Source organism: Eublepharis macularius, chromosome 2 (assembly GCF_028583425.1).
Source record: "Eublepharis macularius isolate TG4126 chromosome 2, MPM_Emac_v1.0, whole genome shotgun sequence".
Lineage (NCBI taxonomy): Eukaryota > Metazoa > Chordata > Lepidosauria > Squamata > Eublepharidae > Eublepharis > Eublepharis macularius.
The window spans coordinates 146,947,030-146,968,340 of NC_072791.1; the positions used below are offsets into that span (position 1 = coordinate 146,947,030).

Genomic DNA, 21,311 nt, shown 5'->3' on the forward strand with positions numbered 1-21,311 from the left:
TTTTCCGGGCTGTACTGCCATGGTCTTGGCATTGTAGTTCCTGACGTTTCGCCAGCAGCTGTGGCTGGCATCTTCAGAGGTGTAGCACCAAAAGACAGAGATCTCTCAGTGTCACAGTGTGGAAAAGATGTTGGCAGGTCATTTATATCTACTCAGGAGAGGTGGGGTTGAGCTGAGTCATCCTGTAAGAGTTTCCCAGGGTGTGGAATGCTAATGGCGGGAGGCTTCACTGTATCCTGAGGAGGTTCTTTTGCATATGGATTGGTGCTTGAGGAATGGAATGGACTTTTTGACAGAGGAAGGGAAAAAGCAGAACTGTTCTTTTGGCAAAAGAACACTTGATTTTAAAAAGTAATGGGAAAGGAGGGCCAGAGAAAACAAAAGACTCATGTGAAAGGGGAACCCTCTCTGGCTAATGCAAAAAGAAAGTTTCCTTTCAGGGAAATGCACTGTCATATGATGCGTGTCCTGTGAAGAAATGAGGAAGTTCAGGCAACACTGAAAGACTTGGAGAAGGCAGAAAAACACAGCAGAGGCCAGTGAAGAAAGACCCTGAGAAAAACGGAGAGAGAGAAAGAGATCCTGAGGCAGGGGTTGCATGGCCTCTCCAAGTGCCAGGGAGGAGCGGAAGCCCTTGTTAGGGCAGGAGGAGACCCTAGGCAGGCCTGCTGTGTCCTCTTTTGAGGGTAGAAGGGCTGCCTGTGCAGCAGTGCTCCTGGTAGAGATTCTGGAGCGGGCAGCTTTCTTTGGCATTGTCTCAAACCTCGTCCTGTACCTCAACAGCAGCAACTTCAACTGGAGTGGCTCACAGGCTTCACAAGCATCTCTTCTATTTATAGGGGCCTCCTATCTGCTCTCACCCATCGGAGGCTGGCTGGCCGATGCTTACCTGGGCCACTACTGGACCATTACATGCAGCTTCCTACTCTACCTGCTGTCAGCCTGCCTGTTGCCTGCCACAGCTTCACAAGATGGACAGCTTCTACTGTGTGGAGACAGGCCAGCTTATATGGTACAGCCCTCTTGCCAAAGAGGTGGCATTGAGTGCAAGCAACAATTACCAAGTCAGTACTGCGCTCCTGTGATGTACACTGGCCTACTGTTCCTGGCCCTGGGTATCAGCTCCGTCAAGGCTAACCTCACACCATTTGGTGTTGACCAGGTAAGAGATTTGGGCTCAGACTCTCCCTTCCTTTCTTTGGGTGGATCGCTGTAGTGGGTCTGTCTCCAGTATACTCTCTGACCATGGTTCATGGGATAATGCTGCAGTACTGATTGGCACATTCCCTTTTGCTTCTTCAGAGTATAATGATATCGGATGTCTATACCAGAAGTCTCATTCCCAGCATACTTATCACCCACAGTGTTTTTTTTTAAAAAAAACTCTGCCAAAATACCCGGAATCCTGGAACTAGATAAAAACGTGTGATTCTCTATGTTCATTTTCCAGAGTGTTAATCCTAACCTCTGTGTAGCCTGTACTGTAGGCTTTTAAATCTTTTTTATATACTCTTGTGATTTTAATTCTGTTGAATTTTGAAGAGTGGTTTCAGTTGCCCTTATCCTGAACCTAGAAAGGAACTAATATTTTAAGCCTCCCCTCCTGCCACAAGCAGGCTAACATATCCCCAAATCATGAAAGAGACAATATCATGCCTATACTGTGGAGTGACCCTCCTTGCTCAAAACCTTTGCAGCGTTAACTTACTGTCTTCTGTCTGCTTTGTATTATCTCCTCGCTGCCACTGAATTCTTCCACGGTTAACTTGCTAAAGGGAGGCATTAATTACTGCCAAAATTCTTACCCACAACACAATTTTTGTTTCAAACCAATCCCATCCTCACTCTGCTTCCAAGTAGTGCTTTACTTTCCTGTTTTATAAATATGCGTGGTCTGGGTGCAGTGTGATGGTTAGCTTTCTCCCCCTTGCCTAAGGGATGACTGTGCCTGTGAATATAGACACCAGTGGTTGCAGCAAATTCTGCTTTGTTTTGCCTTCTCTTATCAAGTGCTACTCTCTCTGCATTTCCTCTACATTCAGTCAGTCAGTCATTCCTATGCTGCCTTTCCACCCAGACAGGGTCCCCAAGGTGGCAAACATTAAAACATTTCAACAGCAAAACATTTAAGATATTAAAACAGCATTTAAAATAGAATATATATAAAATATTTAACAATTCAATAAAAACATATAAACACAAAATATACATAACACAAGCAAGAAGAAGGGCTGATAATAGTTATTGGAGGTGCGCCAAACAAAACAAACAAGTCTTCACCCACTGGCAGAAGACCATAATAGAGGGAAACAGATGAATCTCTCCGGGAAGGGAGTTTCAGAGTTTTACACGAGCCTAGCAAATATGTCCAGAGAAGTTACTAGTTCATAGACATATTTGTTAGCCACTCTTGTGTGACTTGTAAGGGAAAAGATAATGAACTGTCTTCCATTTTACAAATGCATCCTTGCATGGTCACTCATGTTGCTTCCATATGTGCTCTCACTACTGATGTGGATGCAGAGGTAATGGAGGTTAATTCTCTACACTATCCCATTGTGTTTGCAATCCATTCCCCCCACCCCCTGCAAGCTGGAGTGGTTTTTGCTGACTTTTAAAAACAAATGATAGTTGGTATATCACTATAGTGTAAGAACACTATAACAATATATCTATTGCCAGTATTTGTCAAAAAGCCCATACAGGGATAAGGGGAATGGCAGGTGCAAGAGGAAATGGTGTTGGATGTGGTTGGGAGGTGCAGAAATCTGCATCTTCTCATCTACACGGATCCCAAACCTGCTTTCAGTTTGACTCTTTTTGCAAAGATTATACCGAAACTAGTTTGGGGAAAAGGGCAGTGATGCAGGGGGAAACTCAGAAGGTGGATGACTTCATTATGATATTGTGTGGAAGTCCCTCCTTCTCTGCCCAAACACAGAAGGTAAACAAATGCACAGAAATGTTGTGCAGACCCCCCAAAATAAAACACTGCTGTAATTTGAGAGGGAACACTAAGCAAAACCTCCACATAGAGACAATTCTGGATTGATGAAACCAATAACTTGTTCACTTATATGGAGAGGAAGTTGTAAGAATGAGCAATTTTTTAACTACCCTCATATTGCCTGGAAAAAGGGGTGTTCCAGTCATGCCAAAGAGGTGAAATTTCTAGACACTCTAAATGACCCTGCCCTGGTATAGCTGGTCATGGAACCAACCAGAGGGAACACTGAACTTAATCTGCAGTGGTGCTTCCCAGGATCTATTGCGAGATGTGGATGTGGTTGAACCGATTGGCAACAGTGACCACAATGGCATCAAATTTAATTTATATGTATGTGAAAAAAACACCAGAGAACTCCAACACAGTCATACTTGACTTCAAAAGAGGAAACCTCTCTAAAATGAGGAATCTAGTAAAAAGGAAGTTGAAAAGAATGATCAAGAGGGCCAAATCACTTGATAAAGATTAGAGTTACTCAAAACCTCAGTTACAACATACACTACAGGCCAGGAAAAGTAGTAAAAAGTCCCAAAGGTCACCAGAAAGGCTAACGAGCAGAGTGAAGGAAACTATTAGAGAGAAAAAGACTTCCTTCAGATACTGGAAGGTGTTCCAAATGAGGAAAACAAAAATGAATAATAATAACAACAAAAACAACAACAACATTCAATTTATATACTGCCCTTCAAGACAACTTAATGCCCACTCAGAGCGGTTCACAAAGTATGCTATTATTAGCCCCACAACAAAACACCCTATGAGGTGGGTGGGGCTGAGAGAGCTCCAGAGAACTGTGACTAGCCCAAGGTCACCCAGCTGGCTTCAAGAGGAGGAGTGGGGAATCAAACCCAGTTCTCCAAATTAGAGTCCTGTCGCTCTTAACCACTACACCAAACTGGCTCCCAGTTTCACAATACAGACTTGCACAATAGAAATGCAAGTTGGACAATTAGGGATGCAAAAAGGGATTTTGAGGAACATATCACTAAAAGCATCAACCAAAAATAAATACATCATGACATGAGTCCATGTTCCTGATTGGATGTTTTCAGGCAGGGAGCAGGGACAAATAGTGGTGATGAGGGAAGAAGCTCTAGAACTTAAAAAGACAATTGCAAATTAACAAATCACCAGGACTAGATGGTATCCATTCTGGATTTCTTAAAGAACTCAAATGTGAAATTACTGATCTTTTAACTAAGATATGTAGCATGTCCCTGAGATCAGCCTCCATATCAGAATACTGGAGAGTGGCCAATGTAACACCCTTTTTAAAACTGGGATCTAGGAGATATCTAGGAAATTACAGGCCATCTGTTCCAGGTAAACTGATAGAAAGCATTATGAAAGATAAAATTGTCGAGCATATAGAAGGGCAAGTCCTGCTGAAACCAACATGGCGTCTGCAAAAGTAAGTCCTATTTCACTAACGTTTCAGAGTTATTTGAGAGTGCCAATAAACATAAGGACAGGAATGAGCCAGTAGATATAGTTTACTTAAATTTCCAAAAGACTTTTGCAAAGGCCGTTGCCAAAGACTCCTGAGTAAACTTCACAGTCATGGAATACGAAGGCACATCCTCTTATGGGTTGGAAATTGGCTAAAGAGAGGAGGAATAAAAGATGAGTTCGTGCAATGAAGGGATGTGAGTATTGGGGTCCCTCAGGGATCTGTATTGGGACCGGAGCTTTTCAATTTGTTCATAAATGAGCTGGAGTTAGGGGTGAGTAGTCAAGTGACCAAGTCTGTGGATGACACCAAATTATTTAGGGTGGTTAAAACAAAAACAGCTCTGAAAAAATCTCTGCCAACTGGGGGAATGAACATTAAAATGGCAAATGAGATTCAATGGGAGCAAGGGTAAAGTGACACATATTGGGGCAAAAAATCCAGACTTCACATATACACTGATGGGATCTGAGCTGGCAGTGACAGACCAATAAGGAGATCTGGAGCGGTAGTGGTAGTGGACAGCTCAATGAAATTGTCAACCCAATGTGCGAATGTTGTGAAAAAGGCAGATTCCATGCAGGCCATAATTAGACAACAAACAGAGAATAAAACTGCCGCTATCATACGGCTCTTCTACAAATCTATGTTGAGACCACACTTGGAATACTGCATACAGTTCTGGTCACCTCACCTTAAAAAGGACATTGTAGAGCTTGAAAAGCTACAGAAGAGAGCAACCAAAATGACTAGGGCAACTGCCTTATGAGGATTAGTCAAAACACTTAGGGCTGCTTAGCTTAGAAAAAAGGAGAGAAAGGGGAGACATGATAGAGGTCTATAAATTAAGCACGGCGTGGAGAGAGTGGACAAGGAGAAGCTTCTCTTTCTCCCTCCTATGAGAACCCAGGGTTAGCCACTGGGTGGGAGTTTCAGGACAGACAAAAGGAAGAACTTCTTCACATAGTGTATAGTTAACCTGTGGGACTTGCTGCCCCAGGATGTGGTGATGGCTGCCAATTTGGAATGCTTTGAAAGGGGAGTGGACAAATTCATGGAGAATGGGGTTACTAGTCATGAATGGATATATTCTCCCTCCAGTACCAGAGGCAGTATGCCTTATAGAAGTTGCTAGGGAGCATTGGTGAGAGGATGCTGTTGCAGACACCCTGCTTGTGGGCTTCCTAGAGGCAGCTGGTTGGCCATTGTGTCAATGGAGTGCTGGACTAGATGGGCCTTTGAACTGATCCAGCATGGCTCTTCTTATGTTCTCATTCCCATGCCTGGTTTTCCTTACAGGTGACAGACCTTGGCCGGGATGCCACCCGACGTTTCTTCAACTGGTTCTACTGGAGTATTAACTTTGGTGCTGTGATCTCACTGCTGGTGGTTGCCTATATCCAGCAGAATGTGGGCTTCCTCATTGGCTATGCCATCCCGGCTGTCTGCCTGACCTTTGCCTTGGTAGTCTTCCTCCTGGCTGCCCCCAGCTTTGTCACAAAGCCTGCCACTGGCAGTCAAGTCTCCATTATGTTCCGGTTGGCCTTTAAAAGCAGTTGCTGTGGCCAAACACTTCGGAAGATGCCCATCAAAGTCAAGTAAGACAAAAGATGTTTGTTTCTATTGAGCAGGATGGCCTCATTGTCACCATCTACCTATGAGGAAATTAGGTGACCCTTGCAATCTTAATTTAGACAGTAATGGCGACCATCTTGGTTCACAATCAGGAGCTGAGTGAGAGACCAGAAAAGAATCATGTCTTACCTGCTTCAGAAGCCCATCTGTAGCTGATTCATGTATCTTTTTTGTATCAAACATGATAACAAGTGTGACAAGATCTCTCTGGATGTGCAGGTTTTTAAAGAGTTGGGTCTGGGTTCCTCAAATCCAACTCAGGCTTCTGCAACCATACAACAGTTAAAAAGTAAATGGCTGTTAAAAAATAAAAGAGAGCCCAAACGGTCTCAGAATGCCTCTGCGGGGGAAGAAGGGTTCCTCCCTTCCCCCTCAAGCCACTTGCTGTGTCAAAAGAGCATGAGGGGAGTTTCCCCCCTGCTTTTACTGCTCCACGTGCACAGAATACTCCACATGGAGCAGAGAAAAATAGGGGGGGGGGGACTCCCTCCTCTATTTTGACATGGGGAAACAGATTAAGGGGGAAGGAAGGAGCCCCTCCTTCCCTCACGGAGGCATTCTGAGGCCATTTGGGCTCTCCTTTATTTTTTAACAGTGCTACCCTGAAGCCAGGGACCCCGATCCAGCTCTTTAAAAACCTGCATGTTTAGCTTCACCTTCAGAGTAGGTCATGAAGCTCATTGGATGAACTTGGGCCAATCACTCTCTTTTTAAATCTAACCTAATTCAAAGTCTTGTGAGGATGAAATGGGAGGGCACGTACGTCACATTGAGGACCTTTGGGAAAAGGTGCAATAAAAATATAATAATTAGATGTTCACTTCCTGCAAGGATGTTCCACTATCCTTCACCTAGGCTGCATTAATATGGGCCCACATAGAACAGGCGGCAGAATCCTGAGGTAGTAGAGATACTATTTTAAAAGAAAACTCCCTACATGAAAAAAACCAATTGGAGAAAATATTTTAGTGCACCCTGCTCCACAAACTGCTAAATTTCTATTTGCTAGAAGCTTTCAGGTAAAAGGCATCTCCCACCTGAAGTCTGCAAGTAACACAGCCCACTCTTCCATTTCATTCTGCTGCATTTGGAGACCCAGCCTCAGTAACTCATTCCAAGATAACTCATTCATCTTCTGATCTGGTCAAGTTGAAATGCCAATTAAGTAAGAATACTGCAAAAGGGAATCATGTAAGGCCTGGGTCCAATGCCATTGGGAAGTCCCCCCTCTTTTCCTCACAGAATTGTCATACATCCACATGAGAAATCTGCTTCACTGTGATGTTTCAGGAAAAGTAGCAAAGCTGGGCTGCTGGGAAGCTCTGGATTTTCCCAGTCCCACCAACAGAGCAGCCATTTTACCTGCCCCAGTTCCCATGGCAGCGACTCCTCCACATGCCACCAGCAGGGGATTAAAAAACAAAAACAAAAAACAGCAATTGGTATATTGATGTAATGGTATATTGGTATGACCATTACCAGCTTAGAGGAAAACCCTTCAAAAATGTGTGTGTGGGGGGGGGAGGAATTGGCTGTGGGGACCAGGGCAGCAAAAATGCAGAAAAAGTTGCCATTGCCACTGCATTGGTAGCTATAGTGACAGCAGGGCTTCCATAGGAAAGTGTTGCCATGAGGAATATCCAAATATACCCTTCTTATCCTCTGACAGTACAGATCTCCTTTACAGTAAGGGCCTATGAGGGAGACTTTCACAGTCCACTAACAAAGTTTTACTGGCTGTGGACCTACAAGCATCCACTAGAGTTGTCATCAACCTGGAGAAAAAAGCCCCTCCCCCTTGCCTTTAGAGGCTTTATGTGTGGAAATGGGCAGCTGAAGCTTTTCATAGCATGGAGGTCAATAACATCATCTGGTAAAAAATGCCCCGTTAAGCCTCTGGTAAAAAATGCCCCATTAAGGTACAGGACAAGGTACAGGACAATTTTTCTCCAGGTTATTGGCACCCCTAGCATCTGCTGATGTACTTAGTGCCTAGGGTTGGTGAGAAAGAGATGGGTATTCATCTTACCTTGCTGAATTCCAAAAATGGAATATAACCTTGATTAACATAATTGATCTATAAGGGAAATTGCTACCTAAAATAACAAGCATCCAGAATATACAAGCCCTCATCATATATTAAAAGCCTTAAAGTATTTTTGTTCTTCCCTTTCTTAACAGAGGCAGCAATTTCCAGTCAGGAGAAGAGACTGGTCCACTTTCAGGTCCCAGGCACCAGGGGCATTCACAAGAGAACATCTCCAACTTTCGGGCACTGATAAAAATCTTGCCTGTGATGCTCACTCTGATCCCATACTGGATGGTCTACTTCCAGGTAAAGCTTGCCTACTACCTCTTTTTACTGTTGTGGTTTGATGTTCTGATCTATTTAGCAGGCAGAGTCAAAGAGAGTAGAGGATGTATTACTTTTGTTTTCACATTTTCCCCCAAACACAGCACATGACAATTCTCCTTTGCATTAGTTTCTTCTGTCATGTTTCTAATAACGTTCAGGAGAACAATAAGACTGAAACATTGAGGGTTTTGCTCTATAACAGCACAGATTGGAACATGATAACATACAAAGGCAGCCTCCATGTTGGACAGGATTCTTAGAGGCCAGATGTATGATTTCCAGAAATGGTGAAGGCGAGAGGTGGGGCGTGGGGAACATTTTGCTGTTTATCTTTTTTCACCCCTGGAGAATAAGGAAACTCCAGTCTTTTCTGCATGTTGTCCTTCTCAATAAATAAATACTAGATTGTTAGATGTGCTTCTAAGATGTTTTAAGCTTGTACATCTTAAAAGGTGATGTGTGAGTACAACAAATATGTGTTTGCAATTAAACGTGAGCATCATACAAGGGTACTCACTGTACAAACTACAAAGGACTGCTGCCAAAAATGGCAGCCTATCCATGTCCCTCCAGTCACTTGTGTTATTGGAGCTGAGGGAAGACATAAAGACAGGGGCTTGCCAGTTTCATTTCCCCCCTGGTTCCTGTTTTCTGCAATAATACAGCTATAAAGTTGACAAGTGGTTACAATAAAACAGAAATGAAATGTGCATTAAAAAGCAACGGCATGAAAGTAAAGAGGTTTCTGTTCCTATAAATTTTCTAAAACAAGGATGCAAAGCATTGTTTGCCTGTCAGTTATTGTGGATTTAAATTTAAAACCCATTGTCCCAAAAAATATATTTGGAAACCACTGAACACAAAGATGACAGTTGAGGTTTTTTAAACCAAACTGTTAAAAAATGCCTAGGAGGATAGTTGTTCTGAGACCAGTTTGTAGTGCTTCTGTGTAACACAGTTTCCATTGTGGTGTTTTGGCACTAAATCCCATGGTGCAGTGGGTTGTATCTGACCAGCCACTAGCAGAACACATGGGGGGGGGGAGGAGCACAGAGTTTCCTAGAAGTCCCATTTGGCCATTTAGAAAGGTGATGCCTAAATTGTCGAAGGCTTTCACGGCCGGAGAACGATGGTTGTTGTGAGTTTTCCGGGCTGTATTGCCGTGGTCTTGGCATTGTAGTTCCTGACGTTTCGCCAGCAGCTGTGGCTGGCATCTTCAGAGGTGTAGCACCAAAAGACAGAGATCTCTCAGTGTCACAGTGTGGAAAAGATGTAGGTCATTTGTATCTACTCAGGAGGGGTGGGGTTGAGCTGAGTCATCCTGTAAGAGTTTCCCAGGGTGTGGAATGCTAATGGCGGGAGGCTTCACTGTATCCTGAGGAGGTTCTTTTGCATATGGATTGGTGCTTGACCACCCCCGACAGAAAAGAGGCATAATGAAAACATTAGTGGATCGTGCAAGAGCCGCTCTTTCTCAATGAGGAAATTAATCATCTAAACCACGCACTTCAGGCAAATGGCTACTCCAGAAATGAAATCCGAAGAGCAATCAAACCCAGGATGAATCAAACAACCAAGGAAAAACAGTCTCCTACAGGAAAAGTGTTTTTGCCATATATCAAAGGAATTACTGATCAGATGGGAAAGCTTATGAAAAAGCATAACCTTCAAGCAGTATTCAGACCCACCCGAAAAATACAACAGATGCTACGATCAGCAAAAGACAGTAGAGACCCCCTCACCTCTGCAGGAGTATACCGTATACCCTGCAGCTATGGACAAGTTTACATCGGGACCACAAAGCGTAGCATCCAGACAAGAATAAAAGAACATGAAAGACACTGCAGACTTGGACAACCTGAAAAATCAGCAGTGGCTGAACATAGCCTAACTCAAACAGGGCACAGTATCTTATTCCAGGACACCAAAATACTGGACAACACTTCCAACTACTTTGTCAGACTGCACAGGGAAGCCATTGAAATTCACAAGCATAAGCAAAACTTCAACAGGAAAGAAGAAACCTTAAGAATGAACAGAGCATGGTTTCCAGTTCTGAAAAACACCAGGCTAACAAAACACTCTATACTCGATAATAGCCCTGCAGAGAAGATTAGCACATCAAGCACCAATCCATATGCAAAAGAGCCTCCTCAGGATACAGTGAAGCCTCCCGCCATTAGCATTCCACACCCTGGGAAACTCTTACAGGATGACTCAGCTCAACCCCACCCCTCCTGAGTAGATACTAATGACCTGCCAACAACTTTTCCACTCTGTGACACTGAGAGATCTTTGTCTTTTGGTGCTACACCTCTGAAGATGCCAGCCACAGCTGCTGGCGAAACGTCAGGAACTACAATGCCAAGACCACGGCAATACAGCCCGGAAAACCCACAACAACCATAGTGATGCCTGAAACTTGCAGGATCCACATGGGCAAAAATGCTTGAGGGCTGGGGACTACAATGATGAGGAAGAATCAAATAAAATCACTTCCCTCTTACCAGTGGAACTCAGAATACATTTGTGCTGGCAGTTGGTTGGATACAATCCAACATACTTCAGAATTTTTATTAATAATCTGTTTTTATATTAACCGTTAATGATTACATTTATAATTAGGGCTGAGCAAATATATTACAGAGGGCAGAGTAGTGTGTTGCACAACGCTGTATACCCCCCACTGTAAAATTTCGATCACCCTGTTCTGGTGATTGTTTGGGAGGTGGAGCTGTGAAACAGGATGAAAATAGCCTTCAGAGTGATGGCACCGAGTATTACCCATGCTCTGACTGGTTATTTGATGTCATCGGAAGACCTGTTGCAGTGCAGTCCTGAATTAATTTTGCAGCTTGAAGGGCTCTGAGAATGAACCTCCCTTTCGTGCATTTTTGTCCCTTGCGGCATGCAAATGCATAAGGATCTGTGTGAGTGAAAAAATCCATGGACATCATACACTGTCCTATTCCGGAGGAGAGCCCTGTGAAGAAGTACTGCACTTGGATTTCCCATTTGCTTTAGTAGTATTCCAGGGTTTGCAATTGTGACCTTCCACCCAATATGTTTCAAAGGCTGACTTCACTCCTCCTGCTTCTTTTATGTTCTGCTCAAGCCCTAAGCAACAGTTACTGTTTCTTTTCACTCTGCATTCTGAACTTGAACAGCATCTTTCCTAGTCCTGCTCCTAATAACACATGGAGGGCAAGGGCTTTTTTATGTGCAGAGTGTGTGGAAGGTACTGCTGTCCTAGCAAAGGAACTAAGGACAAGATATGCAAAGAACAGCCAGGACTGTATCCGTTGCCCTTAGGCAGAGGCCATGAAATTCTCCTTTGTGGTATTTGATATGGACTGGGCCTTAGCCAATTCTGGCCAGCCTGGTTCATTTTTGATGCTTAAAGTTTCAAGGATGTTTATACTACTAATGAACTTGAACTTCACAAATGGTTTCTTCATGCCTGACACTTGATGTGTGTGCATGTGCCTAGCAAGTCCTGTATTCTTTAGCCTCTGGAACTAATGTGACAACAGCTGTCAATAAATGGTGAATACCACTGAGCCATGTGACTAAAGGACTTGATGGCAGCTCAGGCAAGGTCAAGAAGACAGTGACCCATCCAATGAAACAACTGTTTCTTTAATGGCATTCCTTTTCTTTTGGTTTTAGATGCAGTCAACTTACTATCTGCAGGGACTGCACCTCTATATCCCAAACTTCTTTCACCACAGCATTTTGAACAACAGTGCACACTCAGAATCTGTAGGCAATACCTACACGGTAAGCTAAAAGACTGATGACTGGCAGCGTGGTGTATGGGAAAACAGGATGGTGTTTTCAGGAACCAAGAGACCTTTTCTAGGCAGTGGGATTGTGTCATGTTCCATGTTTCAAGGGGAAGGCATCCTGTGATGAGGCTGATCTGTGACATCTTGTGACAAGTAGGGAGCCAGCATCACACAGAGCGTCTCTACACAAGACATCTTGCACAAGGACGCTAAAGTGAAGGGAGACACAATGTTAGTCAGGAAGCATAGTTTAAAAAGAAAGAGCCAAAGGCTCTGTCAATTTCACCTCTCTACAGGAAGGCAGTTTTAAAAGACAGAGCTGGCAGAAAGGGTTTGTTAATTTCATCTTCACCTCCCCTAAAGCTCTGTCAATTTCACCTCCCCAAAGATGAAATTAGCAAATCTTCTGAGGAGTGATCTCTACATGCACTGTCTTTTTAAATTGCCTTACTGTAGAGAGGTGAAATTGACTATGCTTCTGGGCTAACATTGCATCTCCCTTCACTTGAGCATCTTCATGTAAGATGTCTCGTGTAGAGAGACTCATAGTGTTTACCATGATAAGACTACAACTGGGAAAACTCAATTCAAATCCTACATCTTGCTAAGAAGCTCACTGGATGATAATTGGCCAGACACTCTCTCTCAGCCTACATCACAAGTTTGTTGCGAGATGAAAATGTGGAGGATGCCAGAGACACCACCACAAAAGCACACCGCGTCTGCTTTTGTAAGCTGACTAGCCCGTGAAAAAATTAATGTGGCTCTCATTATGGTAGAGGCCTTGGCTACCACACAGAACAGAAATCATTTCACTTCCCCTAGGGCTACAACTCTGAGAGAGGAGCTAAGGTGGGAGAGGGGCTGTTATGCATACAGGGAAGGATCCCAGGAATGAATTATGCCTCTGAAAAAGATGCTGGTGGTGATAGCAGAATCGTTTCTCAGGGGAACTCTGTTCTATTTCAGGATGATGAAAAAAACCTCCTTTATTTAAAGTCAGAAAATGCTATTGATTTGTCTCTAACATCAATCTTTTTGTTCTCCCCTCAGTCTCTGTGCAGTGTTTGTATTACCATTTAAGGCGTGTCTTTTAACTTTAGTCTGAGGAAAACATACTGAGGCCAGGCCACAGAACCCTGAATCATACAGTGGTCTCTGGAAATGTTTAAATTTCTGCATGTCTGTTTTCCTTCCTACTGTTAGCCAACACTGTACAATTATCATCATGTATAATATTGGGTTTGTTGCACTCTGCCATAAATACTTTAAATGAGTGTTCATGGCATTCTGATGAAAGCATTGTCATTAGCATGGTGTTCCTGGCATGCATCCAGTTCATGATAGTTAGGTGGAGGCAGGGGAGTGTGATGCAATTTCATGCAGTTGCTGTCTGCTCAGCAGGCTATACAAATTGGTCATGCCAGTGACGACTGATTCAAAAAATCAGACTGAGGTACGAAAATATAGAGTGGGCAGATCTCTGCACGGAGAGTATTGCTGGAGCACTCCAATTTGAAACTCAGTCTGCTCACCACAGCATTGTTCACCCCACTTTTGGCAGCCTCTCTAGGTGCTATGAATTGGGTGGAATTGCAAGCTGCGGACACATTTGGTGAAGCAGTCACACAGTTGCTGGAAATGCCAGCAACCCGCCATGTTCGTCTGTAACAGCAGAAGAGCAAAACTATTGTGGCACCTTAAGGAGCAACATGTTTTTTGAGGTATAAGCTTTTGTGTACTACATCAGATGGCTGAAGTTGGAGGAAGAGCAAGTGAATGAGCCCTTGATGGTCTGGAAGATGTTTAGAGGCCATATTACCTCCTACCCCCTTCCTTCTAGCTTGAGAGAAAGCTCGGAATTTCTTAACTCACTACAGGTGTTAACCAGCTTGGCATAACTATTTATTTATTTTACTTCATTTATACCTTGCCTTTCTGCCCAGTGGGGGCCCAAAGCACCTTCTCCTCTCTGCCATTATCCCCACAACAACCTTGTATGGTAAGTTAGGCTGAGAGTTTGTAACTGGCCCAAGTTCACCCAATGAGCTTCCATGACAGAATGGGGAATTGAACCTGAGCCACCCAGATCCCAGTCTGTCCCTCTAGTTACTACATTACACTTCTTCTATAGTGAATAGTCTTTGTATTTTTCTTGCATAGGTTTGAATTTTACATAATTACATTATCTTTACTTAAATGAAAGCATAGTGAGGCTCTGCTACATTCATCTGATGAAGTGGGCCCTAGTCCACAAAAGCTTATGCTGAAATAATATTTTGTTAGTCCCCAAGGTTTGACAAGACTCATGTTTATTTTTGTTACAACAGACTAATATGGTTACCCTTCTCAAATTATTAAATTCCAGACTAGCATTGTTTAAGGTCTGATTTGTGCGTTGAGAAGTTCACATGGTGGGCATGGAGTGTTAGCTATAAACTGCTAATTCTTAATCTCAGACATGCATGGTCCTGATTTGGATCTGAAATGGCCCTGAGGAGCCACTGTTTGCCTCGTTGGGGAAACTTGCATGTACTGAGGGCTACATGTAGGTTTCTCCAGTGGGGCTCCCCAGTGCTGTTTCTGGTTGGGAAAACTGTGAGGATATGAACTGGTCCACACATGCCTGAGAATTAAGTTTCCAGCACAGAACTCCCAGACCACATCTGTGCCAGCTGAAGGGCTTTTGTAATGTGTGAGTCAGCCCTCTGAGTGGATATAGAATTGGCACATGGGCTTGTTGTAGGGTCTTGTTCCTGCGCTGGTGGTCTGCATGGACACAAATTGGTAGACTGGCTATGTCAATTGACCCTTAGCAGAACCATGGAAGAGGCATCCCCTGAAACAGATGTTCTCATGTTTATCAGATTTATAAATCAGCTCCATAGAACAAGATACTTATAGAGGGCTTTGGGGACGAGTTGATATTGTTATTAGTACTCATAAATATATTTTATTCTTGGCCCTGTCCCCATTCTCTTCCTAGTTCCCAGATGCCTGGCTCCTTCTGGCCAACGTGGTATTTCTATTGATCCTGGTCCCACTGAAAGATCGAGTCATAGATCCATTCCTGGCAAAAAGGAAGCTGTTGCCTTCAGCACTAAAGAGAATGGCAATGGGCATGATCTTTGGCTTTGCCTCAGTCATTGCAGCTGGTCAGTAATTCATTCAGCCCTGTCTTTGTTTCTAGAGCTAAAGGTTTTAAAGGTTTTTTAAACTCACACTGCTTCACTGGATTAAAAACAAGACCTATAATTTGGGGCACCCGGAGCACCATTTTCATGTTTCTGAGCTCATCTGCATGTTGCTCACATTTTTCCTTAGGGGAAAAAAAAGGGGCGGGGGGACAACCCTACGAAAAACCAAACCCACAAAAGAAGGGTAACAAAAGAAGTTGCACCAGAATAACAAATTAAAATGTTGTCGTGAAAGCAATACAAATCAATGTAAGTCTGGTATATAATTTAATCAAACAAACACAGGAGAAAAATAGCTAAAATAGTAACAGTGGTTCAACATATTAGTACCATACCATTGTATATTCAAATAAAGTCCTTGTGGTTCAGTCCTTGGGCAAATGAAAAACCTTTTATCTTGATGAGTTGCCCACTTTGTACTTTCAGGTTTTTTCATGGGAAGATCTGAATGCATTTACTTCACAATTGTTTAATATAATATCTTTGTGTCCATTCTGTGCATGGCCAGGCACTTTGTATTAATTTGAGGAAGGCCCTTGGGCCAAAATGTGTCTGGTTCTGATTTTATACATGCAGAGAAAATGTACAATAATACCTGTATATTTGAAAATTGTCCATTTGAATAGTATGGTACTAATATGCCAAACCACTGTTATTGTTTTTAGTTATTTACTTTTTCACTTCTGCTTGTTTAAATTATATACCAATTTTATATTGATTAGCAAAGAACAATAAGATCCACACACAGCAGTCCTGGATTAAAAATATCGATATTTCCCTGCTAAACCTTCTGTCCAGTTGGGCATTACTGTGTTCATTTGGGACCATCTGGACATGCCCACAATGAGCCCTACTTTTTGGTTCTCACTTGGGATACACTGTTTGTGTACTGACCACTAGACAGCCATTTAACCTCTAGCAATGTCATAGTAATTCATGAAAACAAGGCATTAAGGCAGGAGGGAAAAGGAGGGTGTCATTTGAAGTGCTTTTGTGTTAACTGGGAAGCATTAAATGGATATAGCAACAGGTGGAGCTGTTACTATATATTGAATATTGATGTCAACTGAATGGCACCCCTCCTAGGGGTCCCTAATTTGAAAGAGAGTTGCTAAGGTATTCCCTGAACTGGAATGTTTCTATCCAATAGGTGTTCTTGAAACTACAAGGTTAAAATATGTGCACAACAATGAGACCATCTCACAACGAATTGGGAAGGATGATTACAATGCAGCACCGCTTCCCATCTGGTGGCAAATCCCCCAGTATTTGCTCATTGGAATAAGCGAAATCTTTACTAGCATTCCAGGTAAGCAGCATAGGAGAGACCAACTGTCCTTGCAAATAAACATCTTGAAAGTTGCTTGGGGGTGGGGTGCAACAGAGTAACAGCATGGAAGGGAAGATTTAGGCACTCTGTTCTCACCCAGTGCTTCCCCATTCCTGACGAACCCCACCAGCATCAGATTTTCCTCTTCATTGGAGTAGTTGGGCTCTGTGATTTAAATGCTTATGTATAATGTATATTTCTTTATATGACTATTTAAGACAACTTACAAAATATTTTTTTTTAAAATACAGAGCAGTTAAAAGTGATAAAACACAAATCCGCCAGAAAGAGAAACAATATTGACCTTAAAACAGTAAATCTTATACAACTGACAAGACCTTTTGTAATTAAAACACCTTGGCAAGTGGGTGAAAGGAAACCAGTGTGGGTGAGAACATTTCATACTTCAGGTGACACCACTGAAAAAAGCTCTTCTAGATATAGCCGCTGTTTGAATGTCAGTGCATGCTGGAGAAGAAGATACCCAAGATATTTAGGACTTTCAAAATGATAACCAGCATCTTGAATTGTTCTTAGAAGTAAAAAGGAATTCCACACAGAGCAGCAAGAATTAGTGTAATACATGAATCACTCCAACCAGGAGTCAAGCCATCGAATTCTGCACTAGCTGAAGGATCTGCTACAGGCAGCTCATGTAGAACACTAGATAGTAGTGAGGCCCAAGTCAGAGAAGAAGGGTTGCAAGAGGCTACCCAGCCAGGAGGCATTCCGGAACGCCATCACCAGTTGGGATTCCAGGAGCAAAACAGAGTCCAGGAACTCAGCTCTTTTGGACAGAGCATGATCCTCTCAAGGGCAGCCCATTCTTACACAAGAACTCTCTTGTGTTACAGGTATCAGTCTGTTATCCCTCAGCCAAACCTTAAGGTAGGAAACTGCAGCTCTTGGACTGTATGAAAAACAAAGAAGCAGAGCTTGTTGTTGCCAGCATGCTGTTGATAGCGCACACTGAACTGACAGATCTCTTGACAGGAATATGTGAATAGCAAAAAATCTAGCTCTGTTCTTTTTTTAAAAAATCAATAAAAGTAATAAAATAGAATGGAAATACTTTAAAAGTGACTAATTGATCATTTATAGTTGTTTTTAACTGTGTTCAGATGTTTTTCTTCCTTCAAGTAACTTGTGTGCGGGCGGGACCAGGTTTCAGAGGACTGTACTCTTTACATAATCTCTACGTCACTTTTTGATAGTATCTTGTTCTCTTTGCTAACTGATTCACTGAACTCTTTCCTAGGACTGGAGTTTGCCTACTCTGAGGCTCCCAAATCCATGCAAGGAGCTATCATGGGTCTCTTCTTTTTCATTGCTGGTGTGGGATCCCTTTTAGGATCTGGCCTTCTAACTCTTCTCTCTGTGCCAAAAAATGGTTGGATGAACTGCCCAGAGGACTATGGTGAGTAACAGAACAAGAGGCACACTCTGCCTCCTAGTCATAAGGAAAGGCATTAGAGTTAGGGACAAGACGAGAGTGGTTACCATGGAAAAGCAGGAAGACAAGGATTTTGAATTTCACATTAAGCCAGAATACTGTTTCTTGGTATTCACATATCAATGTGGATTTGAATGATTACCCCTCTCTTTGGAAACACTTTGTGTTAGTTTGTGCACTCTACATTTTTTGTTATCCTTTTGAACAGCATAGAGCTGATCTAGCAATATTCCATATAGGATTCTCTCATTGGATTGGGAATCACATGGGCAGATTGGATGTGGATGTATGTATACTTTGTGATGTATGTTGAAATAGGCAGTGTCCATTGTGAATCCAAGTCTTTCCTGCATGCTGTGGACAGGGGATAGGAGTGCCCTTTTTTATTTGTCTTACGGTACAGATGCAATGACATGTTTCCCCACCTGTTCGAGACTATCTTCATATACTTGCTGATGTGGGAATCATTTTCTTATGCTCCTGCACCATTGAGGAGTGTGTATGGATGGGGGACTTTTCCATCTAATGAGTACTCTAGAAAAGACCCTCACAGTTGGACTCACCCATTCAGTTGGAACATTCATGCACTGGATTGTCCCAATGGGAGACAGCTGTGTGCATGAGAATGTTGAGAAGGGGGCCTCAAGACACATACAACATAACTACTGTGCATGGCTCTCTCTAGATAGAGTAGGACCCGTGATTGTGAGCAAAACAACTGTTATTCAAGTATATTAAAATTAACTACTTAAGTCTGATAACTGGCATTTTGGGCTTCCACTGCATCCATCAGTTTTCTGAGAATCTCAGTGTTCGAGCAGGTCTGGAAAGGCAGCAAACAAATATCTTGAATAAACTTCCCAAATAAACTTTCATTTTTTTCAAAAAGTGGATGATTTTAGTGAGAAGCTACAAAAGGAGAACATCCTGTCTGAAAGCTTTGTGACCACTAAGTATGGTTTGTAAAGACCAGTGGAACAAGTTCTCAATGGCCAACTTGTGGGTATAGGCTCCCTACTGATGGCCTATTTAGGGTACACTAATAATTTCCCTTTTTTACCCCAGGGAACATTAACAACTGTCAAATGGATAATTATTTCTTCCTACTTGCTGCAATTCAAGCAGTAACCTATTTCCTCTTTGTCTGGATCTCCATCCGTTATGAGCAGCAGCAGCAACAGCAGCAACCCAACTCCTGCCTTCTCTGCATCGGACAGAACAGCTAACATCCTCAGTTTTTTTAAGACTGCGAAGAGGTGCCCACATATAGTAGATCTCAGCATGAGGCTGAACATCACCACCACCAGCACTGCATATGGCTAGTATATAAGGATGTTCTGAAATCAAACAGTATATTAAAGGATTAGAGAGATGGAAGACAAGTCGATCGATGGCAGGCTGCCAATTTACTCAGGCACTACAACCTTCTATTCAAGGTGTCATCAACATCTTATTTCCAGAAGCTGAACATGAATAACAGAGGATGGGGAGTCTGAGAACTAAGAGTACCCTGGGACACAAGCCATAGCTTAGCTGTCTGGCTAGATCAGGTGGATCTAGCCAGCACAAGGCTGCTCTTATGTCAACAGATTCACCAACACCTACCAGTCTCTCTGCAGCTGTCTTGCTTTGGCTTGGAGGAGAGGAGAATTAAAACAAAAAAAGAAGGGGGTTTACCACCTCCACCCTGCCCTCAATGTAAAGCTGATTCTCAGTGGCAGAAGAGCATCCTATCTTCAGATTGCTGCAGAGACTTCTAAAAAAAACACGTAAAAGTTAAAATAAAACAGGAGTTCAGTGGCACCTGAAAGACTAACAACAATTTATTCCAGCATAAATTTGGTTAGTTTTTAAGGTGCCAGTGAACTCTATTTTATTTTGCTGCTACAGACTAAGATGGGTGCCCCCTGGAATTATAGATGCTAAAAGGTTCTCACTGGCTAAGGTTGAAATGGATAGAGTGAAAAGAATGAGAGAAAAAAACAGATTGACCACAAACCTTTTTTGTATAACATATAGCAACACAGAGCAGGAGGGTCCAAGTTTTTCTTTTCCTTTGACCATGTGGTCTTAAAGATGCAAATTTGTTGTTACCTCACCGTTTTTTGCCACAGAAAACCATATCCATTGCTCTCCTTCTGAGGGCAGAGCCTTTCCACACTAAAAATATGGGTGTAGTAGTTTGGAGCACAACAACAGTAAACTTGTAAACGGTAAACATAAGCCACAACATGTGGCCTATGAGATTGCATTGTGCTTACTTGAGAGATCCAGGAATAGACAGATGTGTTCTAGTGAAAGCATCTTTTTGAAAACTGGTGCATTTTGGATTCTTTGGATGCAAAACATTGCAATACAATCTCCAGTGTACATTTAAAGGAATTTGTTGGTAATAAATTCTGCAACCCTCTCATGACATTTAAAGCAGCCTTGCTATTTTGAAAGTTCCACTCTTTCAACACAGCTCTTTTGGAATGGCCAGAACTGGGAATGTACAGCCTGTAGTAAAACCAGAACACCTGACATAACACAAAACAGGACTATTTCTCCAAAGTAAGTCACGTGGCAAAGGTCTAGCTTGTGCCAGTCCAAGGCAAGTATTGGAAATGTCTTTTTTTAACAGAGCATCATCTTTGAGCTGGTCCAGAGCATCAGACATGCACAGCTGGGCTGGAATTTGTCAGGGCTCATTTCCACTTTGAATATGTTGGATTTGCTCTTTGGCTATATTTATGATTTATTTTCCATTAAAACAGATGCTCAAATCCCTACAGAAACATTTCATGCTTTGAGGAGCTTATCTAGTATACCAGAGATAAATTTCACGGGTTCTGTTTTGGCTGTTTGCCAGTAATATAAAATCTTGTCCTGTGTCAGCGAGCTTGCTGGCTCATTTGAAGCATCAGAGAAGAAAGGAAGATGGGCTGGGCCTGCAGAGTCAATGTGTTTCCCAACATAGGGTGGTAAGACAGTGTAAGACAGAGCTCATCTTCTCTTGCTCAGGTACGCAAAAGAGGGGTTTTCAGAAGATATGTCAGGCGGAGAAGGAAGACCTGCAGAAAGGGCTGGGCCTGCAGAGTCAATGTGTTTCCCGA

The 21,311-nt window shown here is 42.7% G+C and overlaps 1 protein-coding gene across 1 annotated transcript; it reads left to right on the forward strand.

Moving 5' to 3' along the window:
* Nucleotides 1-543: 543 nt before the first annotated feature.
* SLC15A3 (solute carrier family 15 member 3) lies at nucleotides 544-20,965 on the forward strand. The gene is made up of 8 exons (XM_054972734.1): nucleotides 544-1,162; nucleotides 5,757-6,055; nucleotides 8,274-8,427; nucleotides 12,118-12,228; nucleotides 15,223-15,391; nucleotides 16,584-16,742; nucleotides 18,022-18,180; nucleotides 19,282-20,965. The coding sequence occupies exons 1-8, from the start codon at nucleotides 599-601 to the stop codon at nucleotides 19,440-19,442; spliced, it is 1,776 nt and encodes a 591-aa protein (XP_054828709.1). The 5' UTR covers nucleotides 544-598; the 3' UTR covers nucleotides 19,443-20,965.
* The last annotated feature ends 346 nt before the right edge of the window (nucleotides 20,966-21,311 follow it).